The sequence below is a fragment of the Hyperoodon ampullatus genome, assembly GCF_949752795.1.
Source record: "Hyperoodon ampullatus genome assembly, chromosome: 3".
NCBI classification, from domain to species: domain Eukaryota; kingdom Metazoa; phylum Chordata; class Mammalia; order Artiodactyla; family Ziphiidae; genus Hyperoodon; species Hyperoodon ampullatus.
This window is the reverse complement of record NC_136916.1, coordinates 116,163,452-116,189,987: the sequence shown is the minus strand read 5'-3', so window position 1 is coordinate 116,189,987 and position 26,536 is coordinate 116,163,452. Positions and strand designations below refer to the sequence as shown.

The 26,536-nt window shown below is 37.5% G+C and overlaps 1 protein-coding gene across 1 annotated transcript in view; it reads left to right on the top strand.

Annotated features, from left to right (window-relative positions):
• The window catches only part of BAZ1A (bromodomain adjacent to zinc finger domain 1A), a 95,689-nt gene extending 69,467 nt beyond the window's left edge, over positions 1–26,222 (top strand). The window contains exons 17-25 of the mRNA XM_079701198.1: positions 1,169–1,332; positions 2,048–2,202; positions 4,456–4,604; positions 18,756–19,003; positions 19,093–19,316; positions 20,823–21,292; positions 22,961–23,103; positions 25,462–25,549; positions 26,000–26,222. Coding sequence (XP_079557324.1) covers positions 1,169–1,332; positions 2,048–2,202; positions 4,456–4,604; positions 18,756–19,003; positions 19,093–19,316; positions 20,823–21,292; positions 22,961–23,103; positions 25,462–25,549; positions 26,000–26,196 — 1,838 coding nt within the window. The 3' untranslated portion in view covers positions 26,197–26,222. The remainder of the gene's footprint in view (positions 1–1,168; positions 1,333–2,047; positions 2,203–4,455; positions 4,605–18,755; positions 19,004–19,092; positions 19,317–20,822; positions 21,293–22,960; positions 23,104–25,461; positions 25,550–25,999) is intronic.
• Positions 26,223–26,536: the final 314 nt, after the last annotated feature.

Sequence of the window (26,536 nt, the reverse complement as noted above, 5' to 3'; positions counted from 1 at the left end):
GAATATTTTATATGACTGGTATCATATAGTATATGGTCTTTTGTGATTGACTTCTTTCACTTAGCATAATGTTTTCAAGGTTCATTTAAGTTGTACTTCATTCCTTTTTATGGCCAATTAATGTTCATTGTATACTACATTTTACTTTTCCATATGTTAGTTGATGGACATTTCTGTTGTTTCCACCTCTTGGCTATTACGGATAATGCTGCTATAAACATTTGTGTACAAATTTTTGCTGACACATGTTTTCATTTCTCTTGGGTATATACCTAAGAGTGAAATTACTGGATTGTATGGTAATTCTGTTTAATCATTTGAGGAACTTCCAGACTGTTTCCTAAAGTGGCTCACCATTTTATATTGAGGGTTAAAATTTCTCCATGTCCCTGTCAACACTTGTTATTATCTGACTTTTTGATTCTAGCCATTCTAGAGGTGTGAAGTGGTATCTCATTGTGGTTTTGATGTGTATTTCCCAAATGACTAATGATCTTGAGCATCTTCACATGGTCTTATTGGCCATTTGTATATCTTCCTTAAAGAAAAGTGTGTTCAGGGGAATTCCCTGGTGGTCCAGTGGTTAGGACTCAGAACTTTCGCTGTTGTGGGCCCCTGGTTGGCAAACTAAGATCCCGCGAGCCTCGTGACACAGCCAAAAAAAAAAGAAAGAAAGAAAAGCGTGTTCAGATCCTTTGCTCTTTTTTTTTTTTTTTTTTTTTTTTTTTTTGCGGTACACGGGCCTCTCACTGTTGTGGCCTCTCCTGTTGCGGAGCACAGGCTCCGGACGTGCAGGCTCAGCGGCCATGGCTCACGGGCCCAGCCGCTCCACGGCATGTGGGATCCTCCCGGACTGGGGCACGATCCCCTGTCCCCTGCGTCGGCAGGCGGACTCTTAACCACTGCGCCACCAGGGAAGCCCCCCTTTGCTCATTTTTAAATTGTATTATTTGTCTTTTTATTGAGTTGTAAGAGTTCTTTACATATTCTAGATACAAATCACTTATCAGATAAATGGTGTGCAAACATTTTCTATTTTTTTTTCCCCCCCGCACTTGAGGATTTACTGAGTGTTTTTATATCCATTGTCTCACAATCATACAGTCAGATGGGTAATTATATTTTTTAATGAGAAAATAATAATAAAGATATTTGATAACTATTTCAGACAAACCTCAAACTGATAGCAAACCTACATATAGTCGGGGAAGATCTTCCAATGCATATGATCCATCTCAGATATCTGCAGAAAGGCAGCTTGAGTTGAGACTGAGAGATTTTCTTTTGGATATTGAAGACAGAATTTACCAAGGAACATTAGGAGCAATCAAGGTTTGTCCCTGTTCCCATTTTAAATTTGCCTAATTACCAGAATTTTGACCATATTTGTTAATTTATTTGATATAGTCAAGGCATGTGTGTTCTGAATAAATACCAGCAAGTGATATATTTTTTATGAAAACTAACTTTATTCCGCGTATCAAATTGTTTATATATAGATAGAAATCTTTCTTAAATATGTTATATGACTATCTGCTTTCTTAAACAGAATTTAATGAACATAATTGACCTTTTTTAATATTAACTTTTGGTGTTTAAAAAGTATCTGTTTTATTGCATTTTCATCCGAGATGTTGAAATGTGTAAGGATATTTTCTTCTTCCTTGACTAGCTCCTGCCTCCTCTGCTGAGTCTGGTTTGTTTATTGGTTTCTTTGTTACCTTTTTAAAATCTGTAAGTAATTCATGCTTGGTATGTGTATTCTGTTCATTCCTTTGCTATCATCTGTCACTTTTTTGCTACTGTCAGGTGACCAATCTTAGAATTGTTTATGATTTCACAATATAGAGAGTAAGGTATTAAAGCTTCCATCTATGAATGATATGAATTCCATTTTGGCCACTTAGTAACCTTATTTTTAGATCCCTTTTGATTCACAATCTTTTCTAGAATATTCATGACTTTTTCATATGTACATTGAACCTCATACTTCTTAGGAACAGTATATGTTATTTTTCAGGGCTAGTAAATTTGGGTTTTGTTACAGGTTACAGACCGAAACATCTGGAGATCAGCATTAGAAAGTGGACGGTATGAGCTGTTAAATGAGGAAAACAAGGAAAATGGTATAATTAAAACTGTGAATGAAGATGTAGAGGAGATGGAAATTGATGAGCAAGCAAAGGTCATAGTAAAAGACAGGTACAGAAAGGATTTTCTAAAGTAATCATCACTTTTCCTTGCCATTTTATACTTTTTTTTTTAAGTAAAGGTTTCTTTTTCTTCAAAAAATTGTTTTAAAATCTTATTGTGAGGACCTTAATATTTGTAACCACTGAAGTGATGATTTTGCTAAACCACAGGTTCTCTGTCACTCCACTTAGTACTAAAGCAGCTGAAAGACAACTTGTTAGGATAATGATATTGATAGTTACTCAAGTTTTTAAAAACTCTTTGAACTTAAGGTTTTATTAATTTCAGAAAGTAGCTTTACACTATCCATTTTTCTTTTCTGTAGGAAAACTTAGTATACTGTAATAGACCAAAATATTATTTGAGCCATTAATCAGAACCTATTTATCTATAGACAGATACTTTTACTTTTTCAGAGTTATTTTGGATAGTATCTGCCCTTAAGGATAAGTTTTATTGTCTAGAAGCAAATGGTGGAGAGACGTTAAGCTAACAATTATAGAACAGGATCAGAGTTCTGGTAGTAGTAAATACCCAATGCAAATGTAACACATAGGAGGGCTTCTTATCTTCGTAGAATATGGAAAACAGCAAAGGAAGTGCAAGAGGAAGTGACTGTGAACCTGAGACCTAAAGGTGGAAAGGAAATGAGACTGAGAGGGAAGACATTATACCAAAGGCTTTGAGTGAATGAGCTTGTACTTTTTTTTTTTAACATCTTTATTGGAGTATAATTGCTTTACAGTGGTGTGTTTCTGCTTTATAGCAAAGTGAATCAGCTATACATTTACATACATCCCCGTATCTCCTCCCTCTTGCGTCTCTCTCCCACCCTCCCTATCCCACCCCGCTAGGTGGTCATGAAGCACTGAGCTGATCTCCCTGTGCTATGCGGCTGCTCCCCACTAGCTATCTGTTTTACATTTGGTAATATATATAAGTCCATGCCACTCTCTCACTTTGTCCCAGCTTACCCTTCCCCCTCCCCATGTCCTCAAGTCCATTCTAATGATCGTTTTAGCTGCAGCATGGACATTTATTGCAAAGGGAGTAAGATTGGAGGCGAAGGAACTGGTTAGTTAGGAGGCAGCTATAAGTAAAAGTTGAAGCATGAGAAACAGAGATAAGCTGCCTGAGATACTTATCCCTTAAGGTCCTCTCTGAAACCTTTCCCCTAAGCTTTGTCTCATCCACCTTCCCTCCTCTCGATATTTGCCCTTGTAACGTCCTTAAATGACTTGATAGTTAGTTTAGCTCTTGATTCATGTTTTTATCTCCCTTGCCTATTAGCTTATGAGAACTCCTAGAGATTGAGGGAAACTATTTCTTACACAGGTATAAGTAAGCATTTGGATGAATAAGTGGATTCAAGTTTCACCTAATAGTGTTTTTAAGTACTATAAAACTCTTCAATTTTTTTTGTGTGAATATGATCTTTATAGCACAACATAGAAAAGTATGAAGTAATCTGAAAATTAATGATAAATGGAAAAAGAAAATACAACCATGGGTTAAAATATTAGATATATACTTTGATGGGAAATTTTTATGACAAATATAAATATAATTTTATTCTTATATTCTGTTTCCAAGATTTCTTCAACATATAAGACCTTGAAGGTAATCATAGTTTGAAATATATATATGTACTTTTGAAAATCAGCAGAAAGACCTATGATTTAGGAAAGAAAGCTGAAAGATAATTTGTATTAGTAAATGCCTTACCCGAAATTTAAAAATTCTCTGAGGGCTTCCCTGGTGGCGCAGTGGTTGAGAGTCCGCCTGCCAATGCAGGGGACACGGGTTCATGCCCTGGAGCGGCTGGGCCCGTGAGCTGTGGCTGCTGGGCCTGCGCACTCCGCAACGGGAGAGGCCACAGCGGTGAGAGGCCCGCAAAAAAAAAAAAAAAAAAAAAAATTCTCTGAAAGATGGAACTGGCTTGCTTTGTACAGTACTCTCTACTTATTCAAGTTTGCTTCAGAGAAAGAATTATTAGCCCAGCCTTATCAATCATATTCTGAGTTACTGGGAGGAGAGAGAATACTGTGAGTCACTGTACCTGCACCCCTGCGTGTGAAATCCTTGTTATATGTGGCTGTAGATATGACAAATTTAAACTGGGAGTATTTTTCAAGTATTCCTTAATTGCCTATTCTTTATTTTATGGATTCGATTGAAGACTTGCTCTTAACAAAACTTTATGTGTGGTGCTATGGGGAATAAGATAATCCCTGTCCTCACTGTTCAATGTTTTAATTGTAGACTTCTGGGCATAAAAACAGAATCTCCAAGTACTGTCTCAACTAATGCAAGTACACCACAGTCAGTGAGCAACGTGGTTCATTATCTTGCAATGGCACTCTTTCAAATAGAGCAGGGCATTGAGCGGCGTTTTCTCAAAGCTCCACTTGGTAAGTATCTGTTTTTAATTCAAAATATTAGTTATATTTTAAATGCTTTTGAATTGCCCTTTAATTGATAGAACTTTATTGGCTGACATAATAAAATTGATTGACTAATTTGAAAATTTTAAGATTGCATTTTCATTTTAAAATATGAATTATTTCAGGTGAGATTTATTTTTTTAATAATACTTAAATACTTAAAAAAATTTTTTTCTAGGTATTCATTCATTTTAATGAATGCCTATTTAACTATTTCTGTCAATCTCTTCTTTTATGAACTTTTCTTCTGAAGAAAGATTACCAAATCCTGTGACTAGCCAGACCCTGAATAATCAAAGACTATACATAAATTTGTTGTTGTTATTTAAAACAGAACCTCAAAGAAGCTACTTAAATGTCCCCCATTAGGGGTATGGTTTAATAATGTGGTCACTCACCCGAGCACTGTGTACGAAGTACCAAATCAGAAATACCAGGTGTTAAAGGGTACACAGATGAGGAAATGCTCTATAATTTTATGGTTAGGATGACAGAAATAATTCTATCAGGAATGTGTTTCAGCAATTGTGAAATTAATATGCTTTTAGGGACTAATCTAGGAACATACTCATTATGTCTTTAGGAAAATATATGTGTCAAGTTCCAAATCAATTTTCATGTCATAACTGCCTCTACTTCCCTGTGGTCTTTCTGAAAAATGGAATTAATTTATAATTCATCATATTGAGATAGTTTGTATCTCAGTAGTGGGGTACTAGAAGAAACAATTTTTTTAAACCATATCTTTTTGGTCTCATATTGAGAGAGCAACTTGAGGAGACGAAAATCCTTTAAAAATGATTTGAATGTTACTTTGTTGAGTAGTAAGAGCAAAGCTTTCATAAATAGATGGTACTATCAGAGCAATTTTGGAACGTCAATATATTTGTAAAATGTTATTTTTAAATTGAAGGATTTGTGGCTAGTATCTCATTGTTCTAATAAACCTATCCATATTTTAATATTTTTTATAAATTGATAATTCCACCATGAGCTTAATAACTCACTTTTCACATCAAAAGTAGCACTTGTAAGAAATAAAATACATGTGATCATAAAGATATTCAAGTTTGTATTTGTTGTATCACTGCTATTTTGTCTTCAGTATTTCTTAATATTTTCTGTGTTCAAATCAAATTACGTGTACAAGGGATCTCTGTATTGTTTCTTACAAACACATGTGAATTTACAATTACTTCAATTAGAAGTTATTTGTAAGTCATAGAGCTCTTATAAATGTAAGATGTTATTACTACTCATTAATTCTGTGATTCCTAAAGGGGTGAGGGATAAAATACAATTCTGCTGATTTTTCCACTTCCGAAATTGCCATCAATTAAAGTTATTTATACGTTTGGGGGGATCACATTAATTATTTAGTGTGTTTGTATTTTCTTCAGTACATTTTATTAAATATTTACACAAAGGGAAAAAGTTAACACTGAGAGATGTTGCAACTTACAGCTCATAGGTTATGTAAGAGCAGAGAACTATAGTGTTCCTTATGCTTGATGGTATACAGCAGCATTAGAACATTCATTTCATCCTGAGACATAGAAACAATTTTAATTTGGGATCTTAAAAAAATAAATGAAATAAGCCAAGTTCAACTTACCTTACTTACTTTGTAAATGTTGGTCAGAGTCAGATGTTGATCATTTGTAATATGGATATTACCATCTACCATTGCTGCCTCAAAGTTAATAGAAGAACTGGTGTCTGTAACTCTTTATGTTTAAGCCTTTGAACAGTCTGTTTTGAATGAGACCGCAGGAAATAGAGGTACCTCTAGAGTTTTAAGATAGCCTAAATATTTGGAGCAAGGTAATCAAGAATATCCTTAATCCGGAAGAGAAAATGGGGTTCCACTTCATGAATGTTTGAGATAGAATATTTATTAAAATCCTCCATTCTCTTGCTAATTTTTCAACATAACAAATTAACTATAGTAGGAATTTTCCCAGTTTAGCTTCAAAAATTATTTCAGTTTCTTGAGGAAGCAAGTAAGAAATAAAATTTCTACTTATGTTCCACCTTCTCTAGTATGTCCCTCTTATGCTAGTGATCAATCGCATTGATAAAACTAGGTTTTTTAGCTTGGGGAACATAATCATATTTCAGTTAATGATTTTAGGTAACATGTGAGAATTGTTTAAGTTGATAATTTAATCATTTATAAAGTCATCCATATGGTTAAACCCTTAAGCTATAGGGAAAAAAATTGTCAAACTAACTTTATCAATTTGAAATTAGGTAACACAGAAATTAATAAAGATCAAAAGGGAGATAGGAAAAAAAAGACAAGAAAGAGAGGAAGATCAATCTAGTGTGACAGATGGTAAATTTTTAACTTTTTAAAGAATTCTGTATTTTTAAAGAACTATGATTTTACTTTCTTTACTGCTGAATACTGGTTTACATATTTAGCTTTTGAAGGAGAAACCTTGGATTTGGTTTTTTAGAAGAGAATGGCATTGGGGGTAATATCATCTTCCTAACATTTTTCTTTCTACATTTCATACCTCAGCTAATCAAACTCTTTTAAGCTGGTATATAAAAAATTGACATAATTGATCCTTAGTATACATAGTTATTAGTTAAAAGAATTAACAGCTATGGAATGTATATTTACTTATTCTACATATAGTATTTATTCACAGCATTTTTTTTTCCTTTACTAGCATAGGGAGAATTAAGGAGTAGGAGATGTTATTGTTTTATCTCCTAGAGAAGCTTACATGGCATGGTGACATGGATTAATGTATAGTGGCAGTTAACAGTATAAAATCTCCCAGTGTGATATTTGGTTATATGAATCTACCATTATTTTATATTAGTAAAATACTTTTTAAATTTTATTTATTTATTTATGGCTGCATTGGGTCTTCATTGCCACACGCAGGCTTTCTCTAGTTGCGGCGAGCGTGGGCTACTCTTCGTTGCAGTGCGCAGGCTTCTCATTGCAGTAGCTTCTCTTGTTGTGGAGCACGTGCTCTAGGTGCGTGGGCTTCAGTAGTTGTGCCTCACAGGCTCTAGAGCACAGGCTCAGTAGTTGTGGCACAGGGCTTAGTTGCTCCGCGGCATGTGGGATCTTCCCAGACCAGGGATCAAACCAGTGTCCCCTGCATTGGCAGGCAGATTCTGAACCACTGTGTCACCAGGGAAGTCCCTAGTAAAATACTTTTAATTAGCAATATCTTGAGGAATTTATCTGTGCTAGCATAATGGAAAATAAAACAAGACATTTCTTCCCTTGAGAGCTGTATAATCTGGAGAAGCAAGGTTTAAGATGAAAAAACAATTAACAGAAAAATGGAATCAATTTTATATACTGTTTTTTATCCTTATTTAAGTACTTATATGAAAATAGAAAAATATGAACATCCATTTGTACCTTATATTTAGAATATTTAAAATGGATAGGAGTAGGTGGGATAAAAATTGGTCCTTGAACTACCACTGGTTTAATTTTCTTAAAGCACCTCTTTGATCAAAACCCATAGTGTTTCACCAGCCTTTGAGTTAAGAACCATTCAAACTGACTTTCTAGGTTCCAAAAGTTCTTCATAATTTTTTTTCCATTGTTCCACATTGGCCTCTGCAACCTTATTTCTTGCCATTACCAATAAGAATGCTCTCTGATTTATACAGAAAGATTTCTTCAAGATCTTTGAACTAGCAATTCTTGTTGCCTTCTTCCTTGGAGGTCCCACTCAGGCCAGAGCTTTTCATGAAGACTTATATTAGAAAATCAAGATAAATAGAAAGCTCAAAACGAGAAGGTGGAAATAAATCAAGTGGACTGTATTATTGCATTTATATCCCTTTTTGCTGATATTTCTCTTTAGCTTTGTCTAAAGAGTCATTTGACCCATCCACTTTTTTTCCCTCTCTCGTTGAGTTATAAATCTCAATTATCTTTAGAGGTCCAGATGCTTTTTCAAACATCTTGGTCATTTACTCATACTTTCAAATGTTTATTTCTTAAGATATATTAAACATAGTTGTTTTTCTTTACAAGTTTTGGGGTTTTTTTGTTTGTTTGTTTGTTTGTTTTGGCTGCGTCAGGTCTTAGCCGTGGCACGCAGGATCTTTGTTGAGGCGTGTAGGATCTTTCATTGTGTCACTCAGGCTTCCTTCTCATTGTGGCGTGCGAATTCTCTCTTGTTGAGGCGCATGGGCTTAGTTGCATGTGGGATCTTAGTTCCGCGACCAGGGATCATACCCGAGTCCCCTACATTGGAAGGCGGATTGTTTACCACTGGACCACCAGGGACGTCCCAAACATAGTTATTTTGTATTGTGTCTAATTCTGTGTCTCTTGTCTTTATGGGTCAGATTCTGCAGGCTCTTGCTTAAAATGTTTCCACATGTGCCTTGTGGGTTTTGACTATTAACTCTCATTCCTCAGAACTTAATCTATGGGAATTTCTTCAGAGACCATTTGCAAAGATTTGCCCTTGTTTCTGCCATTTACCTGAGGTCACTATGAATCCTGGACCACTTTAAAATCTTGGTTTGTGTTTTTTCAGGTTTTAAACCTGTTCAAGGCTTTGCTTGTAGTTACATAGTAGTAGACTTATTTCCCCTTTCCACCCAACACCAAGGTCCAGATGAGCATATTTACTTGCTACCTCTTTCTTTGTGGCAGGTGTGTCCACCCTGATGCTTTCAGGTGTAGCCTTTGGGGGTCCTAACTTTTAAGAGAGGACTCACCACATTGAGTGGGCCCTGGGTCTCATGTTCTGTCTCTCCCTCCCTGCCCAACAGTTAGACAGAAGTTCGAGATCCACTAGTGTTTAGCAGGTCTGTTGCTTTATGACTTCAACTCACTGTATATCTTCACCCTCCCAGCTATATTAAAATTTTCTTAAAGTCAGGGACCATAGAATAGACTTGTTTCATATCTTCTAAAGTACTGCATATTGGAGGAACAGTATGATGGAGGAATAATGATAACAACAATAGCATTTACTCCATGACAGACAGTTTACATGTCTTATATGTATTATCTCATTTAATCTTCCCAACAGCCCTCAGAGGCATAAACTAGCCACATACTACTGCTGAGGCACCTGAGGCACAGAGGAGTTAAGCAACTTGCCCAGGCTCACTTAGGGAAGCTAGTACTCAACCTCAAGACAGACTGACTCCATAGCCTACATTCTCTTAATTATTATGACATGGCACATGAGGTTTTATCTGAGGATAATAGTAGAAAATATGGTGTGATAGGACCAAACTGTGTGTGGAGTCATATATCTTGCAGAATTTTGACAAGATGTGATAGGACCTTTATAATTAAGTGTAATGTCTTAGGAAAACTAAGGTAGTTGCAGTATTGAAGATCGATCGAAGGTGGATATCACAAGCCAGTGTACAATGATAGGCAGGCGAGATTAATGGCATCCAATTAAATGACTTTTTTTTTTTGGTGGTGGTTTTTATTTTATTTTTGTTAACATCATTATTGGAGTATAATTGCTTTACAGTGGTTTGTTAGTTTCTGCTTTATAGCAAAGTGAATCAGCTATACATATACATGTATTCCCATATCTCCTCCCTCTTCTGTCTCCCTTCCACCCTCCCTATCCCACCCCTCTCGGTGGTCACAAAGCACCGAGCTGATCTCCCTGTGCTATGCGGCTGCTTCCCGCTAGCTAACTATTTTACATTTGGTAGTGTGTATATGTCCATGCCACTCTCTCACTTCGTCCCAGCTTACCCTTCCCCCTCCCCATGTCCTCAAGTCCATTCTCTATGTCTGCGTCTTTATTCCTGTCTTGCCCCTAGGTTATTCATAACCTTCTTTTTTTCTTTTTTAGATTCCATATATATGTGTTAGCATACGGTGTTTGTTTTTCTCTTTTTGACTTACTTCACTCTGTATGACAGACTCTAGGTCCATCCACCTCACTACAAAAAACTCAATATCATTTCTTTTTATGGCTGAGTAATTATTCCTTGCCTGTATGTGCCACATTGTCCTTATCCATTCATCTGTCAGTGGACACTTAGGTTGCTTCCATGTCCTGGCTATTGTAAATACAACTGCAATGAGCATTATGGTACCTGACTCTTTTTGAATTATGGTTTTCTCAGGGTATATGCCCAGTAGTGGGATTACTGGGTAATATGGTAGTTCTATTTTTAGTTTTTTAAGGAACCTCCATACTGTTCTCCATAGTGGCTGTATCAATTTACGTTCCCACCAACAGTGCAAGAGGGTTCCCTTTTCTCCACACCCTCTCCAGCATTTATTGTTTGTAGATTTTTTGATGATGGCCATTCTGACTGGTGTGAGGTGATACCTCATTGTAGTTTTGATTTGTATTTCTCTAATGATTAGTAATGTTGAGCATCCTTTCATGTGTTTGTTGGCAGTCTGTATATCTTCTTTGGAGAAATGTCTATTTAGGTCTTCTGCCCATTTTTGGATTGGGTTGTTTGTTTTTTTGATATTGAGCTACATGAGCTGCTTGTATATTTTGGAGATTAATCCTTTGTCAGTTGCTTCATTTGCAAATATTTTCTCCCATTCTGAGGGTTGTCTTTTCATCTTGTTTATGGTTTCCTTTGCTATGCAAAAGCTTTTAAGTTTCATTAGGTCCCATTTGTTTATTTTTGTTTTTATTTCCATTTCTCTAGAAGGTGGGTCAGAAAGGATCTTGCTGTGATTTATGTCATAGAGTGTTCTGCCTATGTTTTCCTCAAAGAGTTTTATAGTGGCTGGCCTTACATTTTGGTCTTTAATCCATTTTGAGTTTACGTTTGTGTATGGTGTTAGGGAGTGTTCTAATTTCATTGTTTTACATGTACCTGTCCAGTTTTCCCAACACCACTTATTGAAGAGGCTGTCTTTTCTCCATTGTATATTCTTGCTTCCTTTATCAAAAATAAGGTGACCATATCTGCGTGGGTTTATCTCTGGGCTTTCTATCCTGTTCCATTGATCTATATTTCTGGTTTTGTGCCAGTACCATACTGTCTTGATTACTGTAGCTTTGTAGTATAGTCTGAAGTCCGAGAGCCTGTCCTCCAGCTCCGTTTTTCTTTCTCAAGATTGCTTTGGCTATTCAGGATCTTCTGTGTTTCCATACAAATTGTGAAATTTTTTGTTCTAGTTCTGTGACAAATGCCACTGGTAGTTTGATAGGGACTGCATTGAATCTGTAGATTGCTTTGGGTAGTGTAGTCATTTTCACAATGTTGATTCTTCCAATCCAAGAACATGGTATATCTCTCCATCTGTTTGTATCATCTTTAATTTCTTTTATCAGTGTCTTATAGTTTCCTGAGTACAAGTCTTTCTCCTCCTTAGGTAGGTTTATTCCTAGGTTTTTTATTCTTTTTGTTACAATGGTAAATGGGAGAGTTTCCTTAATTTCTCTTTCAGATTTTTCATCATTAGTGTATAGGAATGCAAGGGATTTCTGTGTATTAATTTTGTATCCTTCTACTTTACCAACTGCATTGATTAGCTCTAGTAGTTTTCTGGTAGCATCTTTAGGATTCTCTATGTACAGTATCATGTCATCTGCAAACAGTGACCATTTTACTTCTCCTTTTCCGATTTGGATTCCTTTTATTTATTTTTCTTCTCTGACTGCTGTGGCTAATACTTCCAAAACTGTGTTGAATAATAGTGGTGAGAGTGGGCAACCGTGTCTTGTTCCTGATCTTAGTGGAAATGGTTTCGGTTTTTCACCATTGAGAACAATGTTGGCTGTGGGTTTGTCATATATGGCCTTTATTATGTTGAGGTAACTTCCCTCTATGCCTACTTTCTCGAGGGTTTTTATCATAAATGGGTGGTGAATTTTGTCAAAAGCTTTTTCTGCATCTATTGAGATGATCATATGGCTTTTCTCCTTCAATTTGTTAATATGGTATATCACATTGATTGTTTTGCATATATTGAAGAATCCTTGCATTCCTGGGATAAACCCCACTTGATCATGGTGTATGATCCTTTTAATGTGCTGTTGGATTCTGTTTGCTAGTATTTTGTTGAGGATTTTTGCATCTGTGTTCATCAGTGATATTGGCCTGTAGTTTTCTTTCTTGGTGACATCTTTGTCTGATTTTGGTATCAGGGTGATGGTGGTCTTGTAGAATGACTTTGGGAGGGTTCCTCCCTCTGCTATATTTTGGAAGAGTTTGAGAAGGATAGGTGTTAGCTCTTCTCTAAAGGTTTGATAGAATTCACCTGTGAAGCGGTACGCAGGCCTCTCACTGTTGTGGCCTCTCCCGCTGTGGAGCACAGGCTCCGGATGCACAGGCTCAGCAGCCATGGCTCATGGGCCCAGCCACTCCGCAGCATGTGGGATCTTCCTGGACCAGGGCATGAACCCACGTCCCCTGCATCGGCAGGCAGACTCTCAACCACTGTGCCACCAGGGAAGCCCTGGTCTGTTTATGTTTTTATTTCTTCCTGGTTCAGTCTCAGAAGGTTGTGTTTTTCTAAGAATTTGTGCATTTCTTCCAGGTTGTCCATTTTATTGGCATATAGTTGCTTGTAGTAATCCCTCATGATCCTTTGTATTTCTAAAGTATCAGTTGTTACTTCTCCTTTTTCATTTCTAATTCTATTTATTTGAGTCTTTCCCCTTTTTTTCTTGATGAGTCTGGCTAGTGTTTTATCAATTTTGTTTATCTTATCAAAGACCCAGCTTTTAGTTTTATTGATCTTCGCTCTCATTTCCTTCATTTTTTTTTCATTTATTTCTTATCTTTATGATTTCTTTCCTTCTGCTAACTGGGGTTTTTTTCTTCTTCTTTCTCTAATTGCTTTAGGTGTAAGGTTAGGTTGTTTATTTGATATGTTTCTTGTTTCTTGAGGTAGGCTTGTATTGCTGTAAACTTCCCTCTTAGAACTGCTTTTGCTGAATCCCATAGGTTTGGGGTCGTCGGGTTTTCATTGTCATTTGTTTCTAGGTATTTTTTGATTTCCTCTTTGATTTCTTCAGTGATATCTTGGTTATTTAATAGTGTATTGTTTCACCTCCATGTGTTTGTATTTTTTACAGATATTTTCCTGTAATTGATATCTAGTCTTATAGAGTTGTGGTCAGAAAACATACTTGATAACAGTTTCAATTTTCTTAAATTTACCAAGGCGGGATTTGTGACCCAAGATGTGATTTATCCTGGAGAATGTTCCATGAGCACTTGAAAAGAAAGTGTATTCTGTTGTTTTTGGCTGGAATGTCCTATAAATATCAATTAAGTCCATCTTGTTTAATGTGTCATTTAAAGCTTGTGTTTCCTTATTTATTTTCATTTTGGATGATCTGTCCATTGGTCAAAGTGGGGTGTTAAAGTCCCCCAGTATGATTGTGTTACTGTTGATATCCCCTTTTTATGGCTGTTAGCATTTGCCTTATGTATTGAGGTGCTCCTATGTTGGGTTCATAAATATTTACAATTGTTATATCTCCTTCTTGGATTGATCCCTTGATCATTATGTAGTGTCCTTCTTTGTCTCTTGTAATAGTCTTTATTTTAAAGTTTGTTTTGTCTGATATGAGAATTGCTACTCCAGCTTTCTTTTGATTTCCACTTGCATGGAATATCTTTTTCCATCCCCTCACTTGCAGTCTGTATGTGTCCCTAGGTCTGAAGTGGGTCTCTTGTAGACAACATATATGTGGGTCTTGTTTTTGTACCCATTCAGCCAGTCTGTGTCTTTTGGTTGGAGCATTTAATCCATTTACATTTAAAGTAATTATCGATATGTATGTGCCTATTACCATTTTATTAATTGTTTTGGGTTTGTTATTGTAGGTCTTTTCCTTTCCTGTGTTTCCTGCCTAGAGAAGTTCCTTTAGCATTTGTTGTAAAGCTGGTTTGGTGGTGCTGAATTCTCTTAGCTTTTGCTTGTCTGTAAAGGTTTTAATTTCTCTGTCGAATCTGAATGAGATCCTTACTGGGTAGAGTAATCTTGGTTGTAGGTTGTTCCCTTTCATCACTTTAAATATGCCCTGCCACTCCCTTCTGGCTTGCAGAGTTTCTGCTGAAAGATCAGCTCTTAACCTTATGGGGATTCCCTTGTATGTTATTTGTTGTTTTTCCCTTGCTGCTTTTAATGTTTTTTCTTTGTATTTAATTTTTGATAGTTTGATTAATATGTATCTTTGGTGTGTTTCTCCTTGGTTTTATCCTGTATGGGACTCTCTGTGCTTCCTGGACTTGATTGACTCTTTCCTTTCCCATATTAGGGAAGTTTTCAAGTTATAATCTCTTCAAATATTTTCTCAGTCCCTTTTTATTTCTCTTCTTCTTCTGGGACCCCTATAATTCGAATGTTGGTGTGTTTAATGTTGTCCCAGAGGTCTCTGAGACTGTCCTCAATTCTTTTCGTTCTTTTTTCTTTATTCTGCTCTGCACTAGTTATTTCCACTATTTTATCTTCCAGGTCACTTATCCATTCTTCTGCCTCAGTTATTCTGCTATTGATTCCTTCTACAGAATTTTAAATTTCATTTATTGCATTGTTCATCATTGTTTGTTTGCTCTTTAATTCTTCTAGGTCCTTGTTAAACGTTGTATTTTCTCCATTCTATTTCCAGGATTTTGGATCATCTTTACTATCATTACTCTAAATTTTTTTTTCAGGTAGACTGCCTATTTCCTCTTCATTTGTTTGGTCTGGTGAGTTTTTACCTTGCTTCTTCATCTGCTATGTGTTTCTCTGTCTTCTCATTTTGCTTAACTTACTGTGTTTGGGGTCTCCTTTTCACAGGCTGCAGGTTCGTAGTTCCTGTTGTTGTTGGTGTGTCCCCAGTAGCTAAGGTTGGTTCAGTGGGTTGTGTAGGCTTCCTGGTGGAGGGGACTAGTGCCTGTGTTCTGGTGAATGAGGCTGGATCTTGTCTTTCTGGTGGGCAGGACCATGTCCAGTGGTGTGTTTGGGGTGTCTGTGACCTTATTATGATTTTAGGCAGCCTCTGTGCTAATGGGTGGGGTTGTGTTCCTGTCTTGCTAGTTGTTTGGCATAGGGTGTCCAGCACTGTAGCTTGCTGGTTGTTGAGTGAAGCTGCATCTTAGCATTGAGATGGAGATCTCTGGGATATTTTTGCCGTTTGATATTACGTGGAGCTGGGAGGTCTCTTGTGGACCAATGTCCTGAAGTTGGTTCTCCCACCTCAGAGACACAGGCCTGACTCCTGGCCGGAGCACCAAGAGCCTGTCAGCCACAAGACTCAGAAGAAAAGGGAAAAAGAAAGAAAGAAAGAAAGAGAGAGAGAGAGAGGGAGGGAGGAAGGAAGGAAGGAAGAAAGAAAGAAAGAAAGAAGGAAAGAAAGAAAGGAAGAAAAAAGTAAAAATAAAATAAAATAAAGTTATTAAAATGAAAAATAATTATTAAAAATGAAAAAAAAATAAAAAGTAATTAAGAAAAGAGAGAGCAACCAAACCAAAAAACAAATCCACCAAGATAACAGTGCTAAAAACTATACTAAGAAAAAAAAAAAACACGGACAGACAGAGCCCTAGGAAAAATGGTAAAAGCAAAGCTGTACAGACAAAATCACACAACGAAGCATAGAAGCATACACATACACACTCACAAAAAGAGAAAAAGAAAAGGAAAAATATATATATATCGTAGCTCCTAAAGTCCACCTCTTCAATTTGGGATGATTCGTTGTGTATTCAGGTATTCCACAGATGCAGGGTACATAAAGTTGACTGTGGAGATTTAATCCGCTGCTCCTGAGGCTACTGGGAGAGATTTCCCTTTCTCTTCTTTGTTCGCACAGCTCCCGGGATTCAGCTTTGGATTGGGCCCCGCCTCTGCGTGTAGGTCGCCTGAGGACATCTGTTCTTCACTCAGACAGGACGGGGTTAAAGTAGCAGCTGATTCGGGGGGCTCTGGCTCACTCAGGCCAGGGGGAGGGAGGGGTATAGAATGCGGGGCGAGCCTGTGGCGGCAGAGGCCGGCGTGACGTTGCAACAGCCTGCGTTTTCCCGGGGAAGTTGTCCGTGGGTCACGGGACCCTGGCACTGGTGGGCTGCATGGGCTCCCGGGAGGGGAGGTGTGGATAGTGACCTGTGCTCGCACACAGGCTTCTTGGTGGCTACAGCAGCTGCCTTAGTGTCTCATGCCCGTCTCTCGGGTCCGCGCTGATAGCCGCGGCTTGCGCCTGTCTCTGGAGCTCGTTTAGGCGGTGCTCTGATTCCCCTCTCCTCAGCACTCCAAAACAATGGTCTCTTGTCTCTCTGGCAGCTCCAGACTTTTTCCCAGACTCCATCCCGGCTAGCTGTGGCTCACTAGCCCCCTTCAGGCTGTGTTCACGCAGCCAACCCCAGTCCTCTCCCTGGGATCCGATCGAAGCCCAAGCCTCAGCTCTCAGCCCCCGCCCGCCCTGGCGGGTGAGCAGACAAGCCTCTCTGGCTGGTGAGTGCTGGTCGGCACCGATCCTTTGTGCGGGAATCTCTCCGCTTTGCCCTCCGCACCCCTGTGGCTGCGCTCTCCTCCGAGGCTCCAAAGCTCCCCCTTCTGCCACCCGCGGTCTCTGCCCGCTTAGGGGCTTCCTAGTGTGTGGAAACCTTTCCTCCTTCACAGCTCCCTCCCACTGGTGCAGGTCCTGTCCCTATTCTTTTGTTTCTGTTTTTTCTTTTTTCTTTTGCCCTACCCAGGTATGTGGGGAGTTTCTTGCCTTTTGGGAGGTCTGAGGTCTTCTGCCAGCGTTCAGTAGGTGTTCTGTAGGAGTTGTTCCACATGTAGATGTATTTCTGATGTATTTGTGGGGAGGAAGGTGATCTCCACGTCTTGCTCTTCCGCCATCTTGAACATCTCCTAAATGACTCTTAATAGGTTCAAATGTTTCTGTATAAAAATTGGTGCTGAAAGTTCTTTTTAAGGGGGTATTAACATTTTTTTAATTTACCTTATTTTAAAAATAATATTTTCTGGGCTTCCCTGGTGGCGCAGTGGTTGAGAGTCCACCTGCTGATGCAGGGGACACGGGTTCATGCCCCGGTCCGGGAAGATCCCACATGCCGCGGAGCTGCTGGGCCTGTGAGCCATGGCCGCTGAGCCTGCGCGTCCGGAGCCCGTGCTCCGCAACGGGAGAGGCCACAACAGTGAGAGGCCCGTGTACCGCAAAATAATAATAATAATAATATTTTCTTAGGTATAGAAGACAATATAGTTGGCATTTAAACATAATTGATATTTTTAATAAGTTATATTGAGATATATTTCGCATATATAAAATTCACCCTTTTAAATTATACAGTTCAAATGTCATGAAGAACCTAGGGGTAAAACAGGAATAAAGACACAGACCTACTTGAGAATGGACTTGAGGATATGGGGAGGGGGAAGGGTAAGCTGTGACAAAGCGAGAGAGAGGCATGGACATATATACAGTACCAAACGTAAGGTAGATAGATAGTGGGAAGTGGCCGCATAGCACAGGGAGATCAGCTCGGTGCTTGGTGACTGCCTGGAGGGGTGGGATCGGGAGGGTGGGAGGGAGGGAGACGCAAGAGGGAAGGGATGTGGGAACAGATGTATATGTATGACTGATTCACTTTGTTATAAAGCAGAAACAAATAATAAAAAAAAATAAAAATAAAAGTAAATTATACAGTTCAGTGGTTTTTAGTATATTCACAGTTGTACAGCCATCCACCACTATCTAATTTCAGAACATTTTCATTATCCCCAAAAGAAACCTTAAATATGATTTATACTTAGAGAGCAGTCCATCTTTTATCTGAAATGAGGCAGTAACATTCTTGATTGAAATGAATAGTAGCTGACTTGTAATCATATATAGCGAGCTTTCTAAATTATGTCAAGATTTGATACAAAGAACTGGATTACTAGATTGAGAACACATTGCCTAAGTTATTTTTCTCTTTTAACTTTTGAAATCCCCCAGCATTTAGTTTATGGATTTAAGTAATTCCTTATGTCATAAATAAGATCTGGCTCAGCAAATTTTCTTTAGCACGAGGTTTTTGTTTTTAATATCAATGTGGTCTTTTTGTGAAGTATTAGCAGAGAAGAACTGTGAATTCCAACCTATTTACACTACCAAGAAAATAGTTCTAGGAGATATCTAGGGTTTGCTTAGGAAGTTTAATCACTTTCCCTTTTCGTTTAAGATGCCAGTGACAGTGGGCGTTCTTATAAAACAGTCCTGGACCGTTGGAGAGAGTCTCTCCTTTCTTCTGCGAGTCTATCCCAAGTCTTTCTTCATCTCTCCACCTTGGATCGTAGTGTAATATGGTCTAAGTCTATACTGAATGCCCGTTGCAAGATATGCCGAAAGAAGGGTGATGCTGAAAACATGGTACTTTGTGATGGCTGTGATCGGGGTCATCATACGTACTGTGTTCGACCAAAGCTCAAGGTATTTTTTTCTTCTTCTGCTCAGATTAGAATTGAGACACTGAGATTTTGAGTGACAGATGATTAATGATCATTTATGTGATTTATTAGACTGTGCCTGAAGGAGATTGGTTTTGTCCAGAGTGTCGGCCAAAGCAACGTTCTAGAAGACTCTCCTCTAGACAGAGACCATCCTTGGAAAGTGATTACGAGATGGAAGGTAGTATGGAAGGTGAGGATGAAGTTGATGATGATGATGAAGAGGGTCCAAGTGAGGAGGAAGAGTATGAGGTAGAACAAGATGAAGATGATTCTCAAGAAGAGGAAGACGTCAGGTAAGTCTTACCATGCAATAAAATGAGAGTTCGAGTCTTTAACTAGACAGTCTTTTGACTTTTCAAATGCAAATGGAATGGTTGGGGCCCATAATTTAAAAACAAAAAACTAGTGTGCAATATAGTGTCATAAAGTTCCCCTTGCTTTTTATGTTTTATAAACATATGAAATTATTCCCAAGGGAGTATAGTCGCTTTGTGAACTTAGCCAGATCATAAAATCAAGTGTAAGTTTAAGTTTGGTTAGGATGTCAATTCAGAGCCACACTGAGGTTGATATTACTTAATTTTTTGCTGAAAGCAGCAAATAAGCAGTCCAGAGGATATTCATGAGATAGAGATGAATGCAGCTCCTGATGCCTCTTTTGCTTTTCTCAAGGAGTTATACCCAAATATTGGTGATCTTGGCAGTCTACAGAGAGAGAGAGAGAGAAATGCCAGGAAGCACATTGTATTTGTATACTCCTACTGCATCAGCACCTAGAAACAACTTCTATACTACTGTATAGCCAAGTATTCTGCAGCTTAGCAAGCTGTGTCAGCCAGGCCTAATGAATGGCTTTGGTTATTCCTGCCATGGCAGCACTGGGGCAGTCTCCCTGTATTTGTCCCTAAGACCTCCCCTTGTTTTTAACATTTGAACTCCATTCTTGTGGAATCAAGAAAATGAATGGGAAGCAAGGGCAACCTAGAACCAACACAGTACAAAAAGGCCAAAGACTGAGGAGGATGAGTAGAGAGAGCCACCCCCTCTACTTTAAACAAGTTGTTCAATAGCTCCAACTAGCAGGAGCCATTTTCCCTGTAGCTTGTAATGGCAGTATTGTGTTAAGCATAAAGATGATAAAGAACTTGGAGAATTTTTGGAAATATTTTAAGTAAACTGGAAGTTCAGGTATGGGGGGAGATGGATATAAGGAGGCTTAATGGGGTTGTATCATCCTTGTCTACAACTTAAAGGCAATTAAAGGGTTGAATCTAGTTTTATATCTTACAGTAAGAATCAAAAGATAGCAAAGAGATTCCTGGCTTAGTGTTGAGGAACAGTAGGTTTAAGGCCTACTTTTGTGGGATCCATTGGCCAAAACTGTAGGTTACCTCAGTATCAATAGTAATGAAAAGTGACAGTCTCCTGTAGCATAAGGAGACAAAAGATTTGCATTTTAAGTTTTTCAACGTGATTAAGTCCATTTATTCGGTTCTCCTGAGGATTTTATTACAGTTTATCACAACCTAGGATTTGATTTTCATGATGATATCCTGGAGTTACCAAGAAATTTTTAAACATTGTCTTTGCATTACAAGGAAATATATGAAAGCACATTTTAGATTTCCATGAAGAGTTTGTTGATTCTAAGTTTAAAGAACTAAGTACAGGATAAGTCTCAGTAACACAAAAGTTATGTATGTAGAACTCATTGGCTGGATAGTAGAACAAGGGGGATAGAAGTAATCATATGTTCATCATTGCTCTGTACAATAATTGTTTTCTAACACTATTTATAGCCCACCAAAACGAGGAAGACCACAAGTTAGATTACCAATTAAAACAAGAGGGAGACTTAGCTCTTCTTTCTCAAGTCGTGGCCAACGACAAGATCCTGGAAGATATACTTCAAGGAGTCAGCAGAATACACCGAAAACAACTGTTTCTTCTAAAGCTACTGGTAGAAGCCTAAGAAAAATAAAATCTGCTCCTCCTACAGAAACTAAATCTTTAAGAATTGCCAGTCGTTCTACTCGCCAGAGTCATGGCCCACTGCAAGGAGATGTATTCGTGGAACTACTTAGTCCTCGTAGAAAACGCAGAGGCAGGAAAAGTGCTAATAATACACCAGAAAATAGTCCCAGCTTCCCTAACTTCAGAGTCATTGCCACAAAGTCAAGTGAGCAGTCAAGATCTCTAAGTGTTGCTTCAAAACTTTCTCTCCAAGATAGTGAATCCAAGAGAAGAGGCAGGAAAAGACAATCTACAGGTATGAAGAAGTCTAATTTAAGCTATTCTTACCTAAGAAAATTGAGTAATTTGGAAAGATTGAATGTTGAGATACTTTGTATCATTTTTGAAAGGCTGTCCACTATACAGGGTTATTAGGGAGCAACCTGACCTGAAGCATAATGTTCAAGGAAGGGGCAGGTATTTGGAATAAAGGTAAACTACAGTACGAGTATTTCTACTAGTGTAGTAGGGTAGTTGTAAGAAATTTGCAAACAGTGTTCTGTGTTTAATGGAGAGATTTGGCCAATACTTGAACAGCCTCAGTATACCACATTATAATACGTTTCATTCTCTTCCACCTTTGCTTCCTTCAAAACACATGTACTCATCATCACCTAGACAAGCTACGTTAGGTAATTTGATAAGGTTCCCACCTGACATACTGAATTTCGGGGCAGGGAGAGTTGGGAACAGTAATATTGTTAGGGAGTGATCACCAGCTGTCTTTTTGATTCTGATAATTGTTTTAATATTTATATATATATTATATAAATTGTTTATATATTATATATATTTATATTATATAAGTTGTTGGTAATATTTATCCATGTAATAATCTCTTTACCCATTTATCTCTAATCCTATCCTCTTTTTTCTTTAATGTCAGTAGTAGTAAAACTTCGATATTTCAAAAAATGAAGTTAAACATAAAAAATGCTACTACTGTTCTTTGAAGAATTTTAGATAGTTTGTATTGCATTATTCAAACCCATGACAGGATTAAGGAATTCACTGGTGGAAGAATGGAACATGATGCAGTTGCCAGGTCGTCAGGTTTGGCAGCGGGGTGGGGGTAGTATCAGGTAGCTTTGCACCAAGATCTAATTTAGCTTTTCCTATCCCCTTATGTGTTTTGCTCTTCTCCAATCCTGAACCCCAAGCTTTTTGGAAAATAGTACACGTGAAGCATTTTTGTTTTAAGAAAGAAAAAAAAAAAACTGCTGAAAAAAATGTCGTCGTTTTTAATTGATTTGTGAACTTACTAACCTGGTTCTAAGGACAAATAAAGGACAAATAAATGTGTGGATTAACATTTAAGCAGAGAATTTAAACACCTAGATCTATATATGAACTATACTACTCTTTTCTACTAATTCATTCACCTTAGATCTCATTATATACGTTACATTTTATGAGAAAGCATTTTGCTTTAAGAAAATTCTCCATATAAAATTAGATTTATAAGAAGAATCTTTTATTTCATCATTGAGAAATATTTTCTATTATGCAAGGTAATTTATAAAGAGGCCAAGTTTCTAAATCTAAAGAGGTTATTTTCATAAGGTTATATTTCAGGAAATACCAGAGGATTTCATTTTACTGTAGTTAAAAACATATTTTTAATAAAATGGAGTAACATCCCACAAACTTTGTGTTCTAGAATTTCCTTTTGTATTACACTCTTTTTACAATCTGTTCCCACTGAGTGTTTATTTCAATTGGAAATTTTTAAGGTCGAAAGGAAATAACGAATACTTGGTCCAGATTTACCTATCTCTCAGAATGTAAGTCAGTTTAACATCTCAGTGTGTAGAGTGTCGATTTTCTGTTTGAATTTAGTTTGTATTTATATGTCCTGATTAGCTTATGGTGACCAAATATTTTGTTTTGTCATCACCTAAAGTTAACATAATTATTTATTCAGAATCATCTCCAGTGACACTTAATCGAAGGAGTTCAGGTCGACAGGGAGGAGTTCATGAATTGTCCGCTTTTGAACAACTTGTTGTGGAATTGGTACGGCATGATGACAGCTGGCCTTTTTTGAAACTCGTTTCTAAAATCCAGGTAATACTACTAGACTTTATAAAATGTATTCATGTGTATTATCTGACTTAGTCTGCATGGCAACTTTAAGGTAGTCAAAATACTTGTTTAGTCACTGTCTACTTAAAAAACAAAACAAATCTTGGAACATTTGTTCCTATATTGAAAAAAATGGAGCTAGCATAATCTCCTCAGTCCCTTCTAGTCCTGTGACTGATTCTTTTTTTTTTTAATTTATTTATTTATCTTTGGCTGCGTTGGGTCTTCGTTGCTGCACGTGGGCTCTCTCTAGTTACGTCGAGCGGGGGCCACTCTTTGTTGTGGTGCACGGGCTTCTCATTGCGGTGACTTCTCTCATTGCGGAGCATGGGCTCTAGGCACGCTGGCTTCAGTAGTTGTGGCACACGGGCTCAGTGGTTGTGGCTCGCGAGCCCTAGAGCGCAGGCTCAGTAGCTGTGGCACACAGGCTTAGTTGCTCCATGGCATGTGGGATCTTCCCAGACCAGGGCTTGAACCCATGTCCCCTGCATTGGCAGGTGGATTCTTAACCACTGCACCACCAGGGACGCCCCTGTGACTGATTCTTATAAATGATGACAGTGTGTTGAAATAACCTCACTTTTTATTCTGTGTAATGAATATGAATAGAGTTGATTGAACTGAGTACCATTACTGGCATTTCTATTATGTAAAACAGTGTTTCTTAAACTTTAGCGTACACCACAATCAAAGGAGGGCTTGTTAAAACACAGCTGGCTGGGCCGCACCCCAGTCTGTTTCACTAGGTCTGGGATGATGTCCAGCCATTTGCATTACTGACAAGTCCCCAAATGATGCTGATGGTGCTGGTCCAGGGACAGCATTTTGAGAAACACTGATGTAAAAGATGGGTACTCTTGGATAACAGAGATAGCCTAACCTAACTAAGGGATTTGAGCTGTTATTTATATATAGGTATGGCAGAATATGATGTGCCATAGCAGAGGTAGGACAGTGTTAGTTATACTAGAAGTTTAATGGTCTTTCAGGAGTAGAGAAGAGAAGGAATTGATTTGAGCATTTCAGGGGGAAGGAATAGCAGGAATTAGAAAGTTTTTTTATGGAAGAACTATTTGATTTGGTCACTGAAGAAAGATGGAATTTCAACAGTGAGAAATGGAATGAGGACATTTTAGGAAGAGGGGACAACAAGTTAAGACCTTGAAATGAGAATATGGGAATGGTGGGTGGTTTGAATGGAGCAGAGGGTGTGTTAGAGGGGCTCAGACACAACTAGATTGTAAAGGGCCTCACTTGTCAGTATCAGGTGAAGGTTTCTGAATGAAAAAGTGACATCATCAAAATTCTACTTTGAGAATTCTAGAACCAGAATGTGAAAGATTAATTAACATTGAATAGCGTCTTATGAAAATTAACTCTCTGGGACTTCCCTGGTGGTCCAGTGGTTAAGAATCCACCTTCCAACACAGGGGACACAGGTTCCATCCCTGGACGGGGAACTAAGATCCCACATGCCACGGGGCAACTAAGCCCACGTGGGGCAACTAGAGAGAAGCCCACGCACTGCAACGAAAGATGCCACATGCCTCAACTAAGACTCAACGCTGCCAAAAATAAATAAATAAATATTTAACAACAACAAAAAAATTAACTCTCAGTTGGACTGTAACTTATTTTTCCTGAGTAGTTTTGTGCTGAATTAATTTTTGTTACGCTTTGTGACCGCTTGGAGGGGTGGGATGGGGAGGGTGGGAGGGAGGGAGATGCATGAGGGAGGGGATGTGGGAACAGATGTATATGTATGACAGATTCACTTTGTTATAAAGCAGAAACTAATAAAAAAAAAAAAAAAGAATTTCTTTCTAAAAAGTGAAACTTATTAATTCAAGTGAAGAATAAATGACTTGACCAAAGTCACCTTGTTAGTGAGCAAACTCAGTGACCCGCACCAAGTACTCCTGATTCATCATATATGCATCAATTACATTAGGGGAAGAAAAGGGAAATAGTTTAATAAAAAAAAAAAAAATTTTTGTTACATGTATTTTATTCTTTATTACAAATGCAGTCATGGTCATTACAGAAATTTCTTTATAAATACATTTATGTATCTATATATAGAGAGAGAGACAGAGAAAGGAAGAGAACACACAAGCAAACCCATAATCTGTTTTTTCACAATACATTGTTAACATTTTTTATAGTATCAATAAGCTTTTACAATATTACAATGACTGAAATGTATTATGTAATTTTAATGGAATAATAGTATTCAGAAGTTAATATTCAGTTGCTTTTAAGGGCAAAACTTGCATGTATTTGACTACTTATCTTCAATAAATTTTCTATAGGAGAGATAATATTTGAATTATTTTACAGGTCCCAGACTATTATGACATCATCAAAAAGCCCATTGCCTTAAATATAATTCGTGAAAAAGTGAACAAATGTGAATATAAACTAGCATGTGAGTAATTTATGTTTTTCTCTGATAATTATTTTCCTTTAAGGAGGTAAAGGCTGTTTTTCTTTTTATTTAAATGATGTATATTAACGAAATTGTGTAGATGGCATCCCAAGAAATCCCTAAAATGCTTATGTATGCATATATGGAAATGAAAGATGGATGGGGATTGAATGAGTTAAAGATATTTTATAGAATCTCATCTTAATAGATGTTCTTTTTAGTTATATAAAATACATCTAATTAAATAATTGTATAATTTCAATAAAACAGTTTTATAAAGTATTTATAAACATTTTAAGCTTCAGTTCTACCACCTTGTTTCAGAGTCTTCAATTTCTGAAGAAAAATGTGGACTTCTGTTTTCTTAATGACATTTCCAGATATGATACAAAGATTGTATTTATAATTTACTTTCTTTCATTCTAATCTCATTTGGTTTTTTCATTCTAGCTGAGTTTATCGATGATATTGAGTTAATGTTTTCGAACTGCTTTGAGTACAACCCTCGTAACACAAGTGAAGCAAAAGCTGGAACTAGGCTGCAAGCATTTTTTCATATTCAGGCTCAAAAACTTGGACTCAACGCCACACCTGGGAGTGTGGATCAAGTTAGCACGCCACCAGCTGCAAAAAAGTCACGAATCTGATTCTGTCTTTCTAAAGGATATATTTGAAGAAAACAAATTGTTCATGAAAATGGAACATTAAATCATTTTCTAAAGCAGACATATATGTATAAAGCAATAACAACTGATTGACCACATTGAAGTGTGGCCTGCACTATATTCTCAACTTTAATATTAAGCACTCAGGAGAATGTAGGAAAGATTTCCTTTGCTACAGTTTTGTTCAATATCTAATAAATTTGATGGATGTATTGGCTACAGTACTGGTTTACAGAGTTTTTTGTGCATTTTGAGATCATTCATGTGTCCCAGTATCTCAAAAAATACTTTTTCACCCATGATTTATTTTGTCGTTGACTTT